Genomic DNA, 13,008 nt, shown 5'->3' on the forward strand with positions numbered 1-13,008 from the left:
CCGTGGGCGTGCAGCAGTATCGGCTCGTCGAACGAGGTTGACAAGCTGATGGAGCTCAACTTTTCGCGCTTAGTCATGGCATCACGTGCTCATACGATAACTTGCACCAAGGGTCCGTCGGTCAATGTGGTCCGATTACCGATGCTTAACTTCATGTCACAGAAACATTTCGAGAACTCGGCGAAACTGGCTTGTGACCAGTTTGAATTATTTAGTGCTAGGTTCACCATCTTTGAGAATTGAATTGGTACAATAGTACTCTTGGAATTTTATTCGGCTCATACAACTATAGTGTACTGCCACTATTGAGGATATCTTAACCCCAGAATTACAACAACTACACTCGAAAAGAAGTTGCAGGCCGGCTATACGACAAACATAACATAGCGGCCAGTTATTTCAGCACATTGTGGAGCATGTTTACTCCTCGCCCTCAGGGAGCTCCTCCTCGTACTCCTCTTCCTCCTCATCAATACCAGCATCCTGGTACTGCTGGTATTCGGAGACAAGATCATTCATGTTAGACTCGGCCTCAGTGAACTCCATCTCGTCCATACCCTCACCAGTATACCAATGCAAGAAAGCCTTGCGTCGGAACATGGCAGTGAACTGCTCACCAACACGCTTGAAGAGCTCCTGGATAGAGGTGGAGTTTCCGATGAAGGTCGAGGACATCGTAAGTCCTCGGGGAGGGATGGCACAAAGGGCTGTCTGGATGTTGTTGGGAATCCATTCAACGAAGTAAGAAGAGTTCTTGTTCTGGACGTTGCGCATCTGGTCCTCGACCTCCTTCATAGCGACACGGCCACGGCTGTATAAAGTTAGCAAATAATTTCTATGTGCAAAACCGGGTTCACTCACAAAATGGCCGAGCAGGTCAGGTAGCGACCGTTGCGGAAGTCCGAAGCGGCCATCATGTTCTTGGGGTCGAACATCTGTTGGGTCAACTCAGGAACGCTGACTGCGCGGAAAGAGTGAGCACCACGGCTGGTCAGAGGAGCAAAGCCAACCATGAAGAAGTGTAGACGAGGGAAAGGCACCATGTTGACGGCGAGCTTTCGGAGGTCGGAGTTCAGCTGACCAGGGAAACGGAGACAGGTAGTGACACCGGACATGACAGCAGAAACGAGATAGTTGAGGTCACCGTAGGAGGGGTTAGACAGCTTCAGGGTGCGCATGCAGATATCGTAGAGGGCCTCGTTATCGATACAGAAGGTCTCGTCGGAGTTCTCGACCAGCTGGTGGACGGAGAGGGTAGCATTGTAGGGCTCAACGACGGTGTCAGAGACCTTGGGGGAGGGAACGACGGAGAAGGTGGCCATCATTCGGTCGGGAAATTCCTCGCGGATCTTTGAAATGAGCAGAGTACCCATACCGGCACCGGTACCACCACCGAGAGAGTGGGTGATCTGGAAACCCTGGAGGCAATCGCAGCCCTCGGCCTCACGGCGGACGACGTCGAGGACCTGGTCGACAAGTTCGGCACCCTCAGTGTAGTGACCCTTGGCCCAGTTGTTTCCAGCACCGGACTGACCGAAAACGAAGTTGTCGGGACGGAAGAGCTGACCGAAGGGACCAGCACGGACGGCGTCCATGGTACCAGGCTCAAGATCGACGAGGACGGCTCGGGGAACATACTTGTTGCCAGAGGCCTAGTTGTGTGAGCTTGGGAATTCTTGACATTGACTGTTAATGCATACCTCGTTGAAGTAGACACTCATGCGCTCGAGCTGGAGCTCGGAGGTACCGTTGTAGACACCATTGCTGTCGAGGCCGTGCTCGCCAGAGATGGTTTGCCAGAAAGCAGCACCGATTTGGTTACCCTGATAAACATTGTGAGCATCCCCCGCATGCGACGTTGAGGAAGCGATGAGCACTTACGCACTGACCGGTCTGGAGGTGAACCTATTGTAGAGAAGAGATCTGATTAGCTTCTTGTCTTGACAGAAGGTATGGTAAAGCTGGTAGCTATCGTGCATTGTCGTTGAGCTGCCACCGCCCAGCGGGGTAGAATCAGGGGCATGATAAACTCAACGCGTGGAACAGCACAACACGAACTTAAAAAGAGATGTACTTACAATCTCACGCATGTTGATGGATGTGGATGAATGTAATCTGGAGGAGTAGAGAGAAGGAGGAGAGAAATGGGCCGAAGTCGTCGAAGAGCTGAAGTAGACCTAGCTTTGACGGAGGAGGACAAGAGTGGGTTGGAAGGAGACCAAAGGGCGATGTTGATTTTTGTTTGGAGCTGGAGAGTAGAGGGTGAAATTGTTCACCGCCACGGCTCCAGGGCCCAGCAGGGGGGGAAACAAGGGGCAGGGCGGTTCCTTCCAGGCTATTGGGCCAGTAAGCACTCTCACTTGTTTACCTCTTGGTCCGTGCACGCGTTCAGAAGGGCAAGGCGCCGCCTGAAGGGTCCCGCAGTGGCAGGCACGCCAATGAATCTGCACCTGTCACTGCCGATGGAGAGGAGGAAATAGCAGCCCGCCATTTTATCTCCAGGTGCATATTAAGAATGGAAGTGGTGAATTCTTGTAATACAGCTGAAATAAAAGAAGAAACCACCTGTAGAACTCTAACTTATATGTTTAGTAAGCTTAATTGCCCCGAATCGAGCCGTTGTTAAAGTTACAACTACGCGCCGTTGAGGCCAGCCACGCTGGCAGCCCAGTATGTGAAGTATCGCCAGATCGCCAACTGATGGAGTGCCAGCAAAACTTGCCCCACTGGTAAATTGGCGATTTGACCATCCGAGATGAACATACGTCTTCGGGCGACCAGCATTTCAAAATGAGGCGATTACACAGTAAGAGAATCTTCAAGTTTATATCTGTATGTACCAAGATACACAGTAGAAAATACCCACCAGTGAAGTAAGGCTCCAATTGCCTTGAACGCTTTCAATTTGCATCGTCTTTCTTACTTGATATCCATTGGTTCTTCAATGGCACATATTGATGTTAATCTGAACCTAGGCGCCAATCAGTCTCAGCTACAATCTGCCTACCTCGGCTAGGGGAGGCAACAAACCCCAATATCTCTATCCTAAACGACAAAAAGACTTATGTAATAGTTTTCAGCACCTTGGTTCAAGGTCAGAGGTTATCTTGTTCCCTGAGGCTTGAGTGTTCAGCCCTTGAATTACTACATATAACAGCTTACATACTCTCGCCAGCTGTCAGGTCAAGCGAACCAAAAGAGCGTAGGAAGAATCCATATGGTGTAAAAGATTAGAAACCGGACGAAAGTCTAGTTACACAACAACCAGTAGGCTACCCCTGCTTCGCCAAGTGAAGAGTAAAGAGTATTTACATATTATATGGAGTCGTTGCACATGGTAAGTGGGTGTATATCACCTAAGTCTACTGATCTGGCTCTAGGATGCTCTCCGCTAGACGGACGGTAGTAAAGTTCATGATGTGACTTCTCTTTGGAAGTCTCAGATTGTCACGAAACACATGTATTCATGCACAACTGAATGGCTCTGAGGAAGACTCCTTAGCGATGAAAGAAGAAGTCCTCCTGTAACAGGTATAATTTGAAAAGCTTGGGGGGAAACCTATTGTGCCCTCTGTAGTAGATGTTGCTCGGAGGTTCCTTTGAGGAACAACATGTCGACACCTATAAGCCACCTCTAAAATCAAATCTGATCCATTTCTCACGATTCGTAAAAGTCTGAGGCAAAAGCGACATCTCTAGCGCGCAAATGACCATGGAGTTCTCCTTCGCCTTGTATTCATGTCTTCTCTGATAGACTTCGCATACATTTGAACCATCGACATCTTTGAGCTGACCTATTCCTCCGAAGCATACTGCCAAAGCTCCTCTCCATTCTTGTTATTGACAGAGACGATCTTTGCAATCTTAGTGCCGTAGGCGTCAGTGCCATCATCTCCAATACCGCGTCGGCTCTTGCAGTCCTTGCACTGCTTGAAGTCCAGCTCGTTGTAGGAACCGCAGACGCTGCCGTCGTGAAGTGTTTGGTTGCACTTCCAGTACAGTAGATTGTCGCGGATTTGAAGTGTTGGCTTGGGCTTCTTGATATCGAACGCGGGTTTGGTTTCGTCGCGGCTTTCGTGAGGATCAGGTTCTGTGATATCCATGGCGACGACCGCCTGGGTGGCCACGACGCCTTCCATTTCTGACATGATAGGCAATGATTGAGACCGAAGATATGTGGGTGTTGAGTATTTCTTGTTAAAGCTGAGGCGCTGCACGCAGTTAAGTTTTTTGTAGGAAGGGAGTTGGAACTTTGATAAAAAATAAGATGCAGAATCCGTAGGTGCATCATTTAAAAAGGTCTTGTTTGAAACTCAGTGCGAATTGTTGCTATTGAATGCGAACTGTCGCCTATTCATCGAGGCTCTGATAGAAATCCGTCCGAGCCCATTTTATCGACATCACATGTAACACAACCTCGCATTATGCATCAGCACCATTAGGGTCGGACAATATGAGTCAAATCTTGATTGTTGTGTTTGTGAGAGGAAACTATCATCAGCTGAATAGCGAGTAGCTGAAATCAGCGACGTGAACGGCTCGTATCACACATTAGAATAGGTTATCTGGTCTCGAAGTTATCGGGCAAATCTCTCTGGACCATAAAATCAGCCTCATCAATTTGGCTACGTACTTAATGCTGCTTAACAACACCTGCTGCATTAGCTTGCGCGGCAATCCTCTTCTTGTACGCCTGAACATCGCCAGGAAACTTCTCGACAGTGCCTCCGTCACAAACCCACAGCGATTTGCACACCGTCTGCAACATTGTGACGTCGTGAGACACCATCAGCACACCACCCTGGAATTCGTTGAGCGCCTCAGCCAAGGCATCCATGGCTTCGATGTCAAGATGGTTAGAAGGTTCGTCAAGAACCAGAATGTGCGGGTTTGTAAGAGCCAGGCAAGCAAAAGCAACACGAGACTTCTGACCTCCAGAAAGCAATCCCATCTTCTGCAGGCCGGTTGTGCCGGTGATACCAAAAGCACCAAGTCGTCGACGGTATTCCTCATCTGTTCGTCCCGGATAGTTCTTTGACATGAAACCCACGGCACTGTCATTGAGGTCGAGGGCGTCAACGTGGTGCTGAGCGAAGAATCCAATTCGAAGACGAGGGTGTTGCGAGATCAGACCAGACGAAGGATCCAGTTTACCAATGAGCAGCTTCAGGATAGTTGTCTTACCCGCACCGTTGGGTCCGACGATACCAATTCGAGAATCCAGCTGGACATCCAGGTCAACATTGCGGAGCAAGATGTTGTCTTTGTTATAACCAAAAGTGACCTCAGACATCTGTACAATAGGGGGGGATAGCTTCTCGACCTCGGGGAATGTGAACTTGACGCTGTACTCAGCCTCTGGGGGTTCAAGGACCGGCATCTTCTCGAGCTTCTTGATACGTGACTGGGCTTCTGATGACTTAGCGGCGTTATACCGGAACTTGTCGATAAACGCCTGTAGATGGGCTCTCTGGACCATCTGGTTCTCGTACTCTCGTTTGGCGACTTTCTTGCGCTCCTCGCGAGTAGCATAGAAGGTATCGAAGTTGGCTCCACGGTAGTAGTCGAGACGCTGAGAGTGTTGATGAATGATATCGGTGGCGACTTCGTTGAGGAACGCTCTGTCGTGAGAGACAACGAGGACGGTGCTGGGGTATGTTTGAAGGTACTCGGACAAGAATGTAATCGAAGGAACGTCCAACATGTTAGACGGTTCGTCAAGAAGAAGCAAGTCAGGTTCACAGAACAGTGCTCGGGCAAGGGCCAGACGCATTCTCCAACCACCAGAGAAGGTCTTGGTGGCGTGCTGCTGTCGCTCTGTTGAGAAACCGAGACCAGCAAGAATACTAGCAGCTCGTGACTCGGCCTTGTCTGACTCCATTTCGGCCAACTTGGACTGAACATCTCCCAACTTGGTATCCTGGGCCTCTCTATCACGATCGATTCTGGCCGCGTCAGCAGATGTGTCGGCCAGAGAAGCACGTTGCTTCTCCAATTCTGCCAGTCGAGCCGTAATTTGCTATCATCGTTAGTAGGTGTTTGATATGACTGAAAGGCAGACTTACATCTTGCTCCTTCAAGAGAACCTTGCGCCAAACATCGGCGTCGAGAACCGCCTGGATGGCTGGGGTGTCGTCACCAGTAATCTTTCTTGTCAGCTATGGTTTTTCTTGATGTAACAGAGACTTACTTCTTGCTCAACGTGCAGAATGGAGATGTGAAGTGGAATTGCAACCTCACGGCGAGACAGAGCTCGAAGCAGTGTTGATTTACCAACACCGTTGTTACCAACCAAACCATACCGGTGGCCATAGGCGAGAGTGAGCGTTGTGTCTGTAAGAATGCGGTTTCCACTGATCGATACATCGATGTTGTCCAATTTAATATCCTTTGACTTGTTTGCGGAGCTGGAGCCCATTTGCAGAGGGTTGACAGCCATATAGAACTCTTCGTATGACTGGGTCGACTCGGGTTGGTCAAGCAGCTTGGATGCCTCATACTCGACAGTCTTGAAGGTTTTCTTCTGCTGCTTGGCGGCAATCTTTCTCTCTGCCTTCTCAAGCTTCTTGCGATCGACCTTGGATTCAACCTTCCTTGCGTTTGCAGACTCCAGGTCCACGCCACCGGTCGCCACAGCTAAGGTGGACGACATGTTGCGCTGCTGGCTCACCTGGATAGTCTGGTCTAGGCGCTTGACCGTCGAAGGTCCTCGTCTCTGGCCTCCATTGGCCTCAGTGTACTTATCGACCCATTTCTCGACCAATTGCTTGATCTTCTCCTCCAGCTCAGCATTAACTTGGCCAGATGCGGACAGTAGGAGCTCGGTGATGGTGGAAGCAGCTTCGTTCAGTGGTGACTCGCCCGATGCATCCTCCTCGTCCAAGTAGGAAGTTGACGCATGGGTCAGGTAGCCCACAGAGTACTCGGAGACTACGGGGTCGATGTGCGGCAGCACAGCTCTGATATCGGCCTCCATGATGCGCTGACTCGACGGTAGGATAGCTGGGCTAAGAACGAATGACTTGAGACCTCTTGATAATCCACGATGCGATGTACAACTTTAGTATGCTCCGCGGGCTACACAGAGTTGTCAAACTGTGACTGAATGGCTTGACAGTGTCGCTACCTTGGATGCCCCGCCAGAGATGTCGTTGAAAATTGTGGGTGTAGATACTGGATCCCCATCACGGAGGTCTGACGTCCGATCACCGACATCATCATCTCCAGGGTAGGTGTGTCTGAAAAACTACGTAGCGATAGCTAATCTACAAATTTTAATAATTGATCATGAATCACTGAAGGAATGCATGCTCATTCTTAACTTCTAGTTTGGTTCTAACTGACTCATGATGATGGTTTAATTCGGTTATAACCATGGTGAATGTGCTACAACTAACTCAGCTTGGCGTCCTGTCAAAATAGCTAAATCTGACTGTGACAACGAGTATGATATTGGTGTGCACACCAGATATGTCCAGCCGGTTTAGAATTCAAGTTGGAACTCCGACACTACTCAATATAACCGAGATGATAAAACGACTGATTTAAATAAAGTCCCGGGTTTTGCAGCAGGTGGAAAGTTGGACATAGAAGCCACTCTGCCACTCTACTCAAACCACGAAAAACTGTCCTAGTCGTAGCGACCTAACCTATAGCTAGCCACATCACGTTTGTAAGTGCCCAAGAAGATGGGAATGGGAGTCATAGCTTTCCCGAACCGGGTCATGCGGATAGCAAGAACCCAAGACACAGGAGCTCGAGCATACAAGAAAAGGGCATATTGCCGAGGGAGGCTATATCAAAATGCGAGCAGGGGCATCCATACGAGCGAAAGGTTTACCAGTCCGCCAGTATACCTCCAGACTCATTGGACCTGAAAAGAAACTTGACCTTCAGAGCTGAACCAAGCCTCATAATAAACTACAGATGTTAGATTGCAGCTATTCACTCCAAATATAGAAGGATCAGGTTATCAAACAAAGCCCAACTGGCGGTGAAGGGCCTCTAATTCAAGAATGGGATGTCGAAATACAGGTTTCTCACAAAACCTGTTCACGGGCAAATTAAACAACGGACATGCATGCATGCTGCAATTAGCATACCCGTAACCCAATACCAGCGCTGATAAGTTGCGTTTATGCAGAGAGAGACTGCATGTGTAGAGCGACTTGAGCGTTCGCAGCCCATTGAGTTCTCATCTAACCTCCAAGCCAACCTATCAACAACGACAAGACACTGCACTCGAGCAAATCTTGCTTCATTCTACAGGGCTATCCCAGCGACGATGCAGTGCCTCGGAGGTCGGTTATCAATGTGGTTGCTGACTATTGAAACCGCCGGCGTTGAATTCAGCAATAACCAGTTGCCACGAATCCTAGCTCTACGCCGGTTTCAGTAATTACAGTTTTCAGCTCCAAACCCTGAGCACCAATCACAGTGCAGAAAGCCGCTATAGCTCTGTGTATTTATTTTGTTAAGTTAAGTGAGGTAAGGTAAGAGGGGTTATTGACGCGACGCGTCAACTTCATCTCATGATGTTTTTCTTCGCCCGCTTGCACAATTCAGCCAATTGACCCTGAAATGAAACCTGGTATTTAACTCAGATCTAGGTTGTTTATGCTGACCGAGCCCTGATCTTGCGTCTGCATTGTTCTGCACAACACTGCATTGGCGATCAGATGTGATAACCATGTGCATTACTGTACATACGGGAGATCGATGCAAGGCCCTTCTGCATGAAAGCTCAAGTCACATACCCAATGCAGAGTCACGCAACAGACTTAGCTGGAGATGGAATGTTTACTGAAGAAATCAACTGATTCACTTCTGACAATATCCTCGTGTCCTCCCTCCACTGCTGTTTTTCAGGAATTCACATTCCCCACTCACATCAACAATAAACATTAGGGGCTCTGTGAGACCAATAACGTCTCTTGTCTTACCAGCGGATTGACAACCATCACCAACTTGCCCCTGGCGCCAGCCATCACCCACCAACTCGTAAAGGACATTGCTAAGTTGCTAACTAAAGGATAAACGGCGCTCCGGCAATTGTGGACGCTTGAGCCTCTAGGTGGACTTTCGGCGCCGCCGTTTCGCGAGGACACGGCCCATTCAACGTCATTTTTAACATTGCAATGCTATTGCCTCCACTTGGCTCGATGATGGCTTGACCATCAGGCCTTATCAAAACACAGCAAACTGGTTTAAATGCGGAAAAGTTAGCTCCGAGTCTAGAATCTCAGGGGCCAGGGCATCGTACGTGTATAGACATTGCTGTCCCTGATGGAAATGTGAAAGATTGCCATTGTACATGTGCGATCCCCTTGAGTCCAAGGGTGTCAATTGAGTCTTCAAAATTATAAGTGTGGCTTAACAAGACCTGCACCAACGTGTTATTCAAGCAAGACAACAAATTGATCATGTCTCAAGACGAGCACTCGTCCGCCTGTTATGATTCAATACCAATTGCGGGTATGAGATTGACTCGATAGGACAAAGTCAACTTAGCTCCATGGGAGTGACAGTGTCCCAGGCGCGTGGGCAGCTGGACGCCTCGTTGGTCATGCGCCTCCTATGCTCACGTTTGTCGAGGGCCGATATGAGACAATGGCTGAAGCAAATAACCCATCGACTCAAAAGCCACGGCGATCATGATAACTCGGAATTATTTCCTTATTCTGCGGGGAAAATCCAGCATTCCAGTCTGGAGTTGTCCATGTTGCTTGAGAGCCTAGAGAGCCTCAAGATAGGACCCTTGTCCGCCCGCGAAGAGAGCCCAGAGTTTGTTTGCCCCTTCTTCAATTTGTGGCTGTCGACAAGCACACTGCGGCTTTTGAGTTTAGGGCTATCGCTAGAAAAAGCAGTTCGTGCATTGCGTCAGCTCTGATGGTGAGCACTAGGCACATCTTTCTAGAGCCTAGCTGCCGTTTGAGGATGGTTGGTGGAAATTGGACTTGATGCTCAGAGAAAATGCATTGTGTCGACTGGCTGACGAACCCTTCAAGATGTTCGCAAGTCGGCAGGCGAGTGGGTTGCTGAATGAAAGCAATGGCAAATTGACTGGTTCACATGCTCAAGTTGCTTCCTCTTCATATCCATCCAACTGCATCTGCAGTCAGATGCTTGAGAAACACCAGAGATCAAGGGATATCCTAGTATAAGAGAACTCTGAAGGAAGTGGGAAGAAGGAACAACTCCGCTTTTCTCGACAGTCTCGTTTCAGGTATGAGTTACGAGAGTTCCTGAGATGGTTTCGGTCTCTGGAACAACCCGATGCCAATGCTCAAGGAAACAGGTTCACGAGGATCTGGGCTGAGTACATGTTTGTCAGCGTATTGGGCCAGGCAAAAGATATCCAGTGGCCACGAGCCAGCCTTATCGAGACAAGCGAGCACTAGAAGCAGGGGTGCAAGTTAAGTTTCTCTGCATCGCGGGCCATTGCCCCAACACGAGGAGGATCTGCCTTTGGCGTTCTGGGAACTTGGTGTGAGTGCAAATTCGCATCTGGAACATCTGAATGGTGCCCGCCTTGAGGCGAGAGATGCTCCAAGTCCAAGATGCCTCTAGTTCTTGAGCTGGGCCCCACTATCAGACGCAAGCGCTTCTTCGGATCTTGATCGAAAAGCTCGTCGACCGAAAAACATTCCGATACCCATGACTTTCGGCGACGGTGGAGGCATAATCTCATCAAATCAGGTCAATCGTTTCATCCGACCCCTCAGTAAATGCGAGCAAGGGGCGGCCAGCTGCTCCGCTTTCTTCAGGCAGAGCGGCAGGTTTATTCTGCAGATCATTGGGTTTTGTATGTGGTGTGGTGTTGTTGTTTTTCTTGTTGTTATTTACGTTTATCTATTTATGGTTGGTTGTGGCTAACACAATCTGTGTGGCAGGCCTCATCTTCTGACAGCCCAGTCTTCAATTTATGGTACTATTGTTGATTTCAGAGATAGTGTTGTTCTAGATCTGCAAGGGACGTTTTCTACACGTGTACCTAGTTTCTGGAATATTAAAGCAGAATTTGATATCAGAGTTTGGGTTATCTTGGTAACTTATGCTAGTACATATCAACAAACTACTAATATAAGTGCGAATAGGCTGAGACCAACTTGGAAGGGAGCGAAACATTAGCTTCGGCAACATGGACAACCAAAGTCGTGTATTGTACAGAATGGGGAGATTTCAGAGAGCCACGAAAGGTAATTGCCATGTCTACTGGTATATCGTGCTTTTCATGTATCATCGGCAAACATTTGTCTTGCAGATGCTAAGAACGGCCCGTGTACCCCGGAGCACTACCCTACCAACTTAACCATTCTGAACCATGATATTCACTTTCTTATATGCAATGATGGAACATGATGTGATCATGAAAGCCTTTGAAAAAGACAAATAGCCTTGATTGCATCCATCGGACTTTCTTCCACTTGAACCCTGCGCCACCTTGTCAATGGCAAGGTCCCTGAAGTTGGATCGACAAACTTTTTTTTTTGTTTGCTCGTCTCTGTTCTTCATGCGTCAATAGTCCTAGGTACTTGGCGTTGCACATGATAACCCAGGGCGGCCGCAGACTGATGGACGTGGGACAAAAAGGCGAGTTGCTCATGCTCACACGCAGCTTCTCATGTTCGTTTGGCCATTGAAAGAACTGCTGGCCTGCGGTTATTGAAGGCCGAGCACGCCATGGGTAATATCGAGTGCAGTCCCAAGGAGGAAAGGTGCGGAGGACAAAGCAAGCTGAAAACTGTCACTGACCTGTAATTGATACTAATTGCATGCAGGGCCACATCAAGCAATCGGGGAACTTGTTGCAGGTCTTGTCGCGAATTGGCTAGACAAGTACGCGTGAAATGGCGAACTACTCCGGAGGATCATACTGTGGTAAGGAAGTGTGTGTTACTGTCGAATGACTGGCTGGAGTTGAAGACTTGTCATTGGAGTACAGACAGCATCATCAGAAATGCCAGTCAGACAGATCTCAGGCGGTGCAATTATAAGATGCAAGATACAAAGTCAATGGGAACACAACCCCTATTTCCGTGATTGGAAATGTTATAAGAGTGCTGTCTGGTTCAGAGCAGACTTCAATGGACGTATGCTGACATGTTCTCCTCTGTAAGCCTCGCGAATTGATACCCTATTTAGCATCTATTATGCCCAGGACCCTCTTCATAATCATCAATCCCTTGAACATTTGTAAGGGTTTGTTGATAAACAGGGTCGCTGCCAGGGCCGCGCCTCCAACCCGGAACGGCCCTGTGAGACAACAGGGGGCGAGAATACATAGCTGTACACGTTGTATGATGCAGATGAGGATTGATCGTTGTATCTCATCCCCCCAGCTGCTCGATGGCGAGAGGCATACGCGGGAACATCAGTCTTGCAGGCGGACAGCGTCACCAGGGCCCTGTGACAACATCCTGGTGATACCAACCTACAGTTGTGGATAGCCTATGCTGTTATGTGGCAGAGCAAACTCCAGGGCCCTTGGCCTGTGTTGACGTTGAGCAAGCAACGGACAGGGCCCGTGTATTATGTTTCTCGGTCTCTGAGTCTACGGCAGGGATCTCGTGCTGCTTTGCTTTGTCCGTTCCGGGGAGTCTCCATCCCGTTGTGACCCCCGTCGTCGTCACCTCCGGGGCCGGGACGAGACGAAGATAGCGAGCGAGCGATTGAGCTCGAGGATCAAGGGCAGCTCGATGAGATGCCCTTTTGGTGGAGTATCTCGACTTCGATCCTGTATTTTAGCGTTGAAGATCGAATAAGCAGCTCATTCTTCGTTCAGACCACCCGCTTTCCTGCGCACCATCTGACTTTGATGCAGAAATGCCGCTGTAGGGAGAGCCCGAGATGCAACCCCCGGAGGAAGCCAAGGAATCCCCTGGTGAAGTAACCCGTCCGGAGCTCCATGTACCAGGGTTAACGGCCACAGGGCGGTCGTGTTGCCCACTCCAGTCGTAAAAAGCATACCAAACTTCATGGCCATCGATCGGATACAGGTCGAGACAA

The 13,008-nt window shown here is 49.1% G+C and overlaps 4 protein-coding genes across 5 annotated transcripts; 1 reads left to right on the forward strand and 3 right to left on the reverse strand.

The window, feature by feature from the left end:
• Window positions 1-215: 215 nt before the first annotated feature.
• Window positions 216-2,263, reverse strand: FOIG_05875 (tubulin beta chain). The gene is made up of 5 exons (XM_031204755.1): window positions 2,079-2,263; window positions 1,882-1,905; window positions 1,701-1,823; window positions 862-1,652; window positions 216-811 (listed from the first exon to the last, which is right to left on the reverse strand). Exons 1-5 carry the CDS (start codon window positions 2,088-2,090, stop codon window positions 421-423), a joined length of 1,341 nt encoding a protein of 446 aa, XP_031065004.1. The 5' UTR covers window positions 2,091-2,263; the 3' UTR covers window positions 216-420.
• Window positions 2,264-3,549: 1,286 nt separating this feature from the next.
• FOIG_05876 (uncharacterized protein) lies at window positions 3,550-4,262 on the reverse strand. The gene has a single exon (XM_031204756.1). The coding sequence runs from the start codon at window positions 4,146-4,148 to the stop codon at window positions 3,795-3,797; it is 354 nt and encodes a 117-aa protein (XP_031065005.1). The 5' UTR covers window positions 4,149-4,262; the 3' UTR covers window positions 3,550-3,794.
• Window positions 4,263-4,377: 115 nt separating this feature from the next.
• Window positions 4,378-7,177, reverse strand: FOIG_05877 (ATP-binding cassette, subfamily F, member 3). Its single transcript, XM_031204757.1, has 3 exons — window positions 6,191-7,177; window positions 6,066-6,146; window positions 4,378-6,019 (listed from the first exon to the last, which is right to left on the reverse strand). Exons 1-3 carry the CDS (start codon window positions 6,974-6,976, stop codon window positions 4,634-4,636), a joined length of 2,253 nt encoding a protein of 750 aa, XP_031065006.1. The 5' UTR covers window positions 6,977-7,177; the 3' UTR covers window positions 4,378-4,633.
• Window positions 7,178-9,253: 2,076 nt separating this feature from the next.
• Window positions 9,254-10,772, forward strand: FOIG_05878 (uncharacterized protein). Of its 2 annotated transcripts, XM_031204759.1 has the most exons (2): window positions 9,254-10,025; window positions 10,081-10,772. In XM_031204759.1, exon 1 carries the CDS (start codon window positions 9,515-9,517, stop codon window positions 9,887-9,889), a length of 375 nt encoding a protein of 124 aa, XP_031065008.1. In that variant the 5' UTR covers window positions 9,254-9,514; the 3' UTR covers window positions 9,890-10,025; window positions 10,081-10,772. The 2 variants fall into 2 exon arrangements, with proteins under 2 accessions (XP_031065008.1, XP_031065007.1); XM_031204758.1 differs by having other exon boundaries at window positions 9,254-10,772.
• The last annotated feature ends 2,236 nt before the right edge of the window (window positions 10,773-13,008 follow it).

Source organism: Fusarium odoratissimum, assembly GCF_000260195.1.
Source record: "Fusarium odoratissimum NRRL 54006 unplaced genomic scaffold supercont1.8, whole genome shotgun sequence".
NCBI classification, from domain to species: domain Eukaryota; kingdom Fungi; phylum Ascomycota; class Sordariomycetes; order Hypocreales; family Nectriaceae; genus Fusarium; species Fusarium odoratissimum.

Excerpts from the sequence above, each read along its gene's own strand:
- FOIG_05875 (XM_031204755.1), bottom strand. Across the intron at positions 1,824-1,881 it reads ACCTCCAGACCGGTCAGTGC|GGTAACCAAATCGGTGCTGC; the intron begins GTAAGTGCTCAT and ends AATGTTTATCAG. Across the intron at positions 812-861 it reads CTGACCTGCTCGGCCATTTT|CCGTGGCCGTGTCGCTATGA; the intron begins GTGAGTGAACCC and ends AACTTTATACAG.
- FOIG_05876 (XM_031204756.1), bottom strand. The coding sequence starts at position 4,148 with ATGTCAGAAATGGAAGGCGTCGTGGCCACCCAGGCGGTCGTCGCCATG.
- FOIG_05877 (XM_031204757.1), bottom strand. The coding sequence starts at position 6,976 with ATGGAGGCCGATATCAGAGCTGTGCTGCCGCACATCGACCCCGTAGTC. Across the intron at positions 6,147-6,190 it reads TTCTGCACGTTGAGCAAGAA|ATTACTGGTGACGACACCCC; the intron begins GTAAGTCTCTGT and ends CTGACAAGAAAG. Across the intron at positions 6,020-6,065 it reads TTCTCTTGAAGGAGCAAGAT|CAAATTACGGCTCGACTGGC; the intron begins GTAAGTCTGCCT and ends TAACGATGATAG.
- FOIG_05878 (XM_031204758.1), top strand. The coding sequence starts at position 9,515 with ATGGGAGTGACAGTGTCCCAGGCGCGTGGGCAGCTGGACGCCTCGTTG.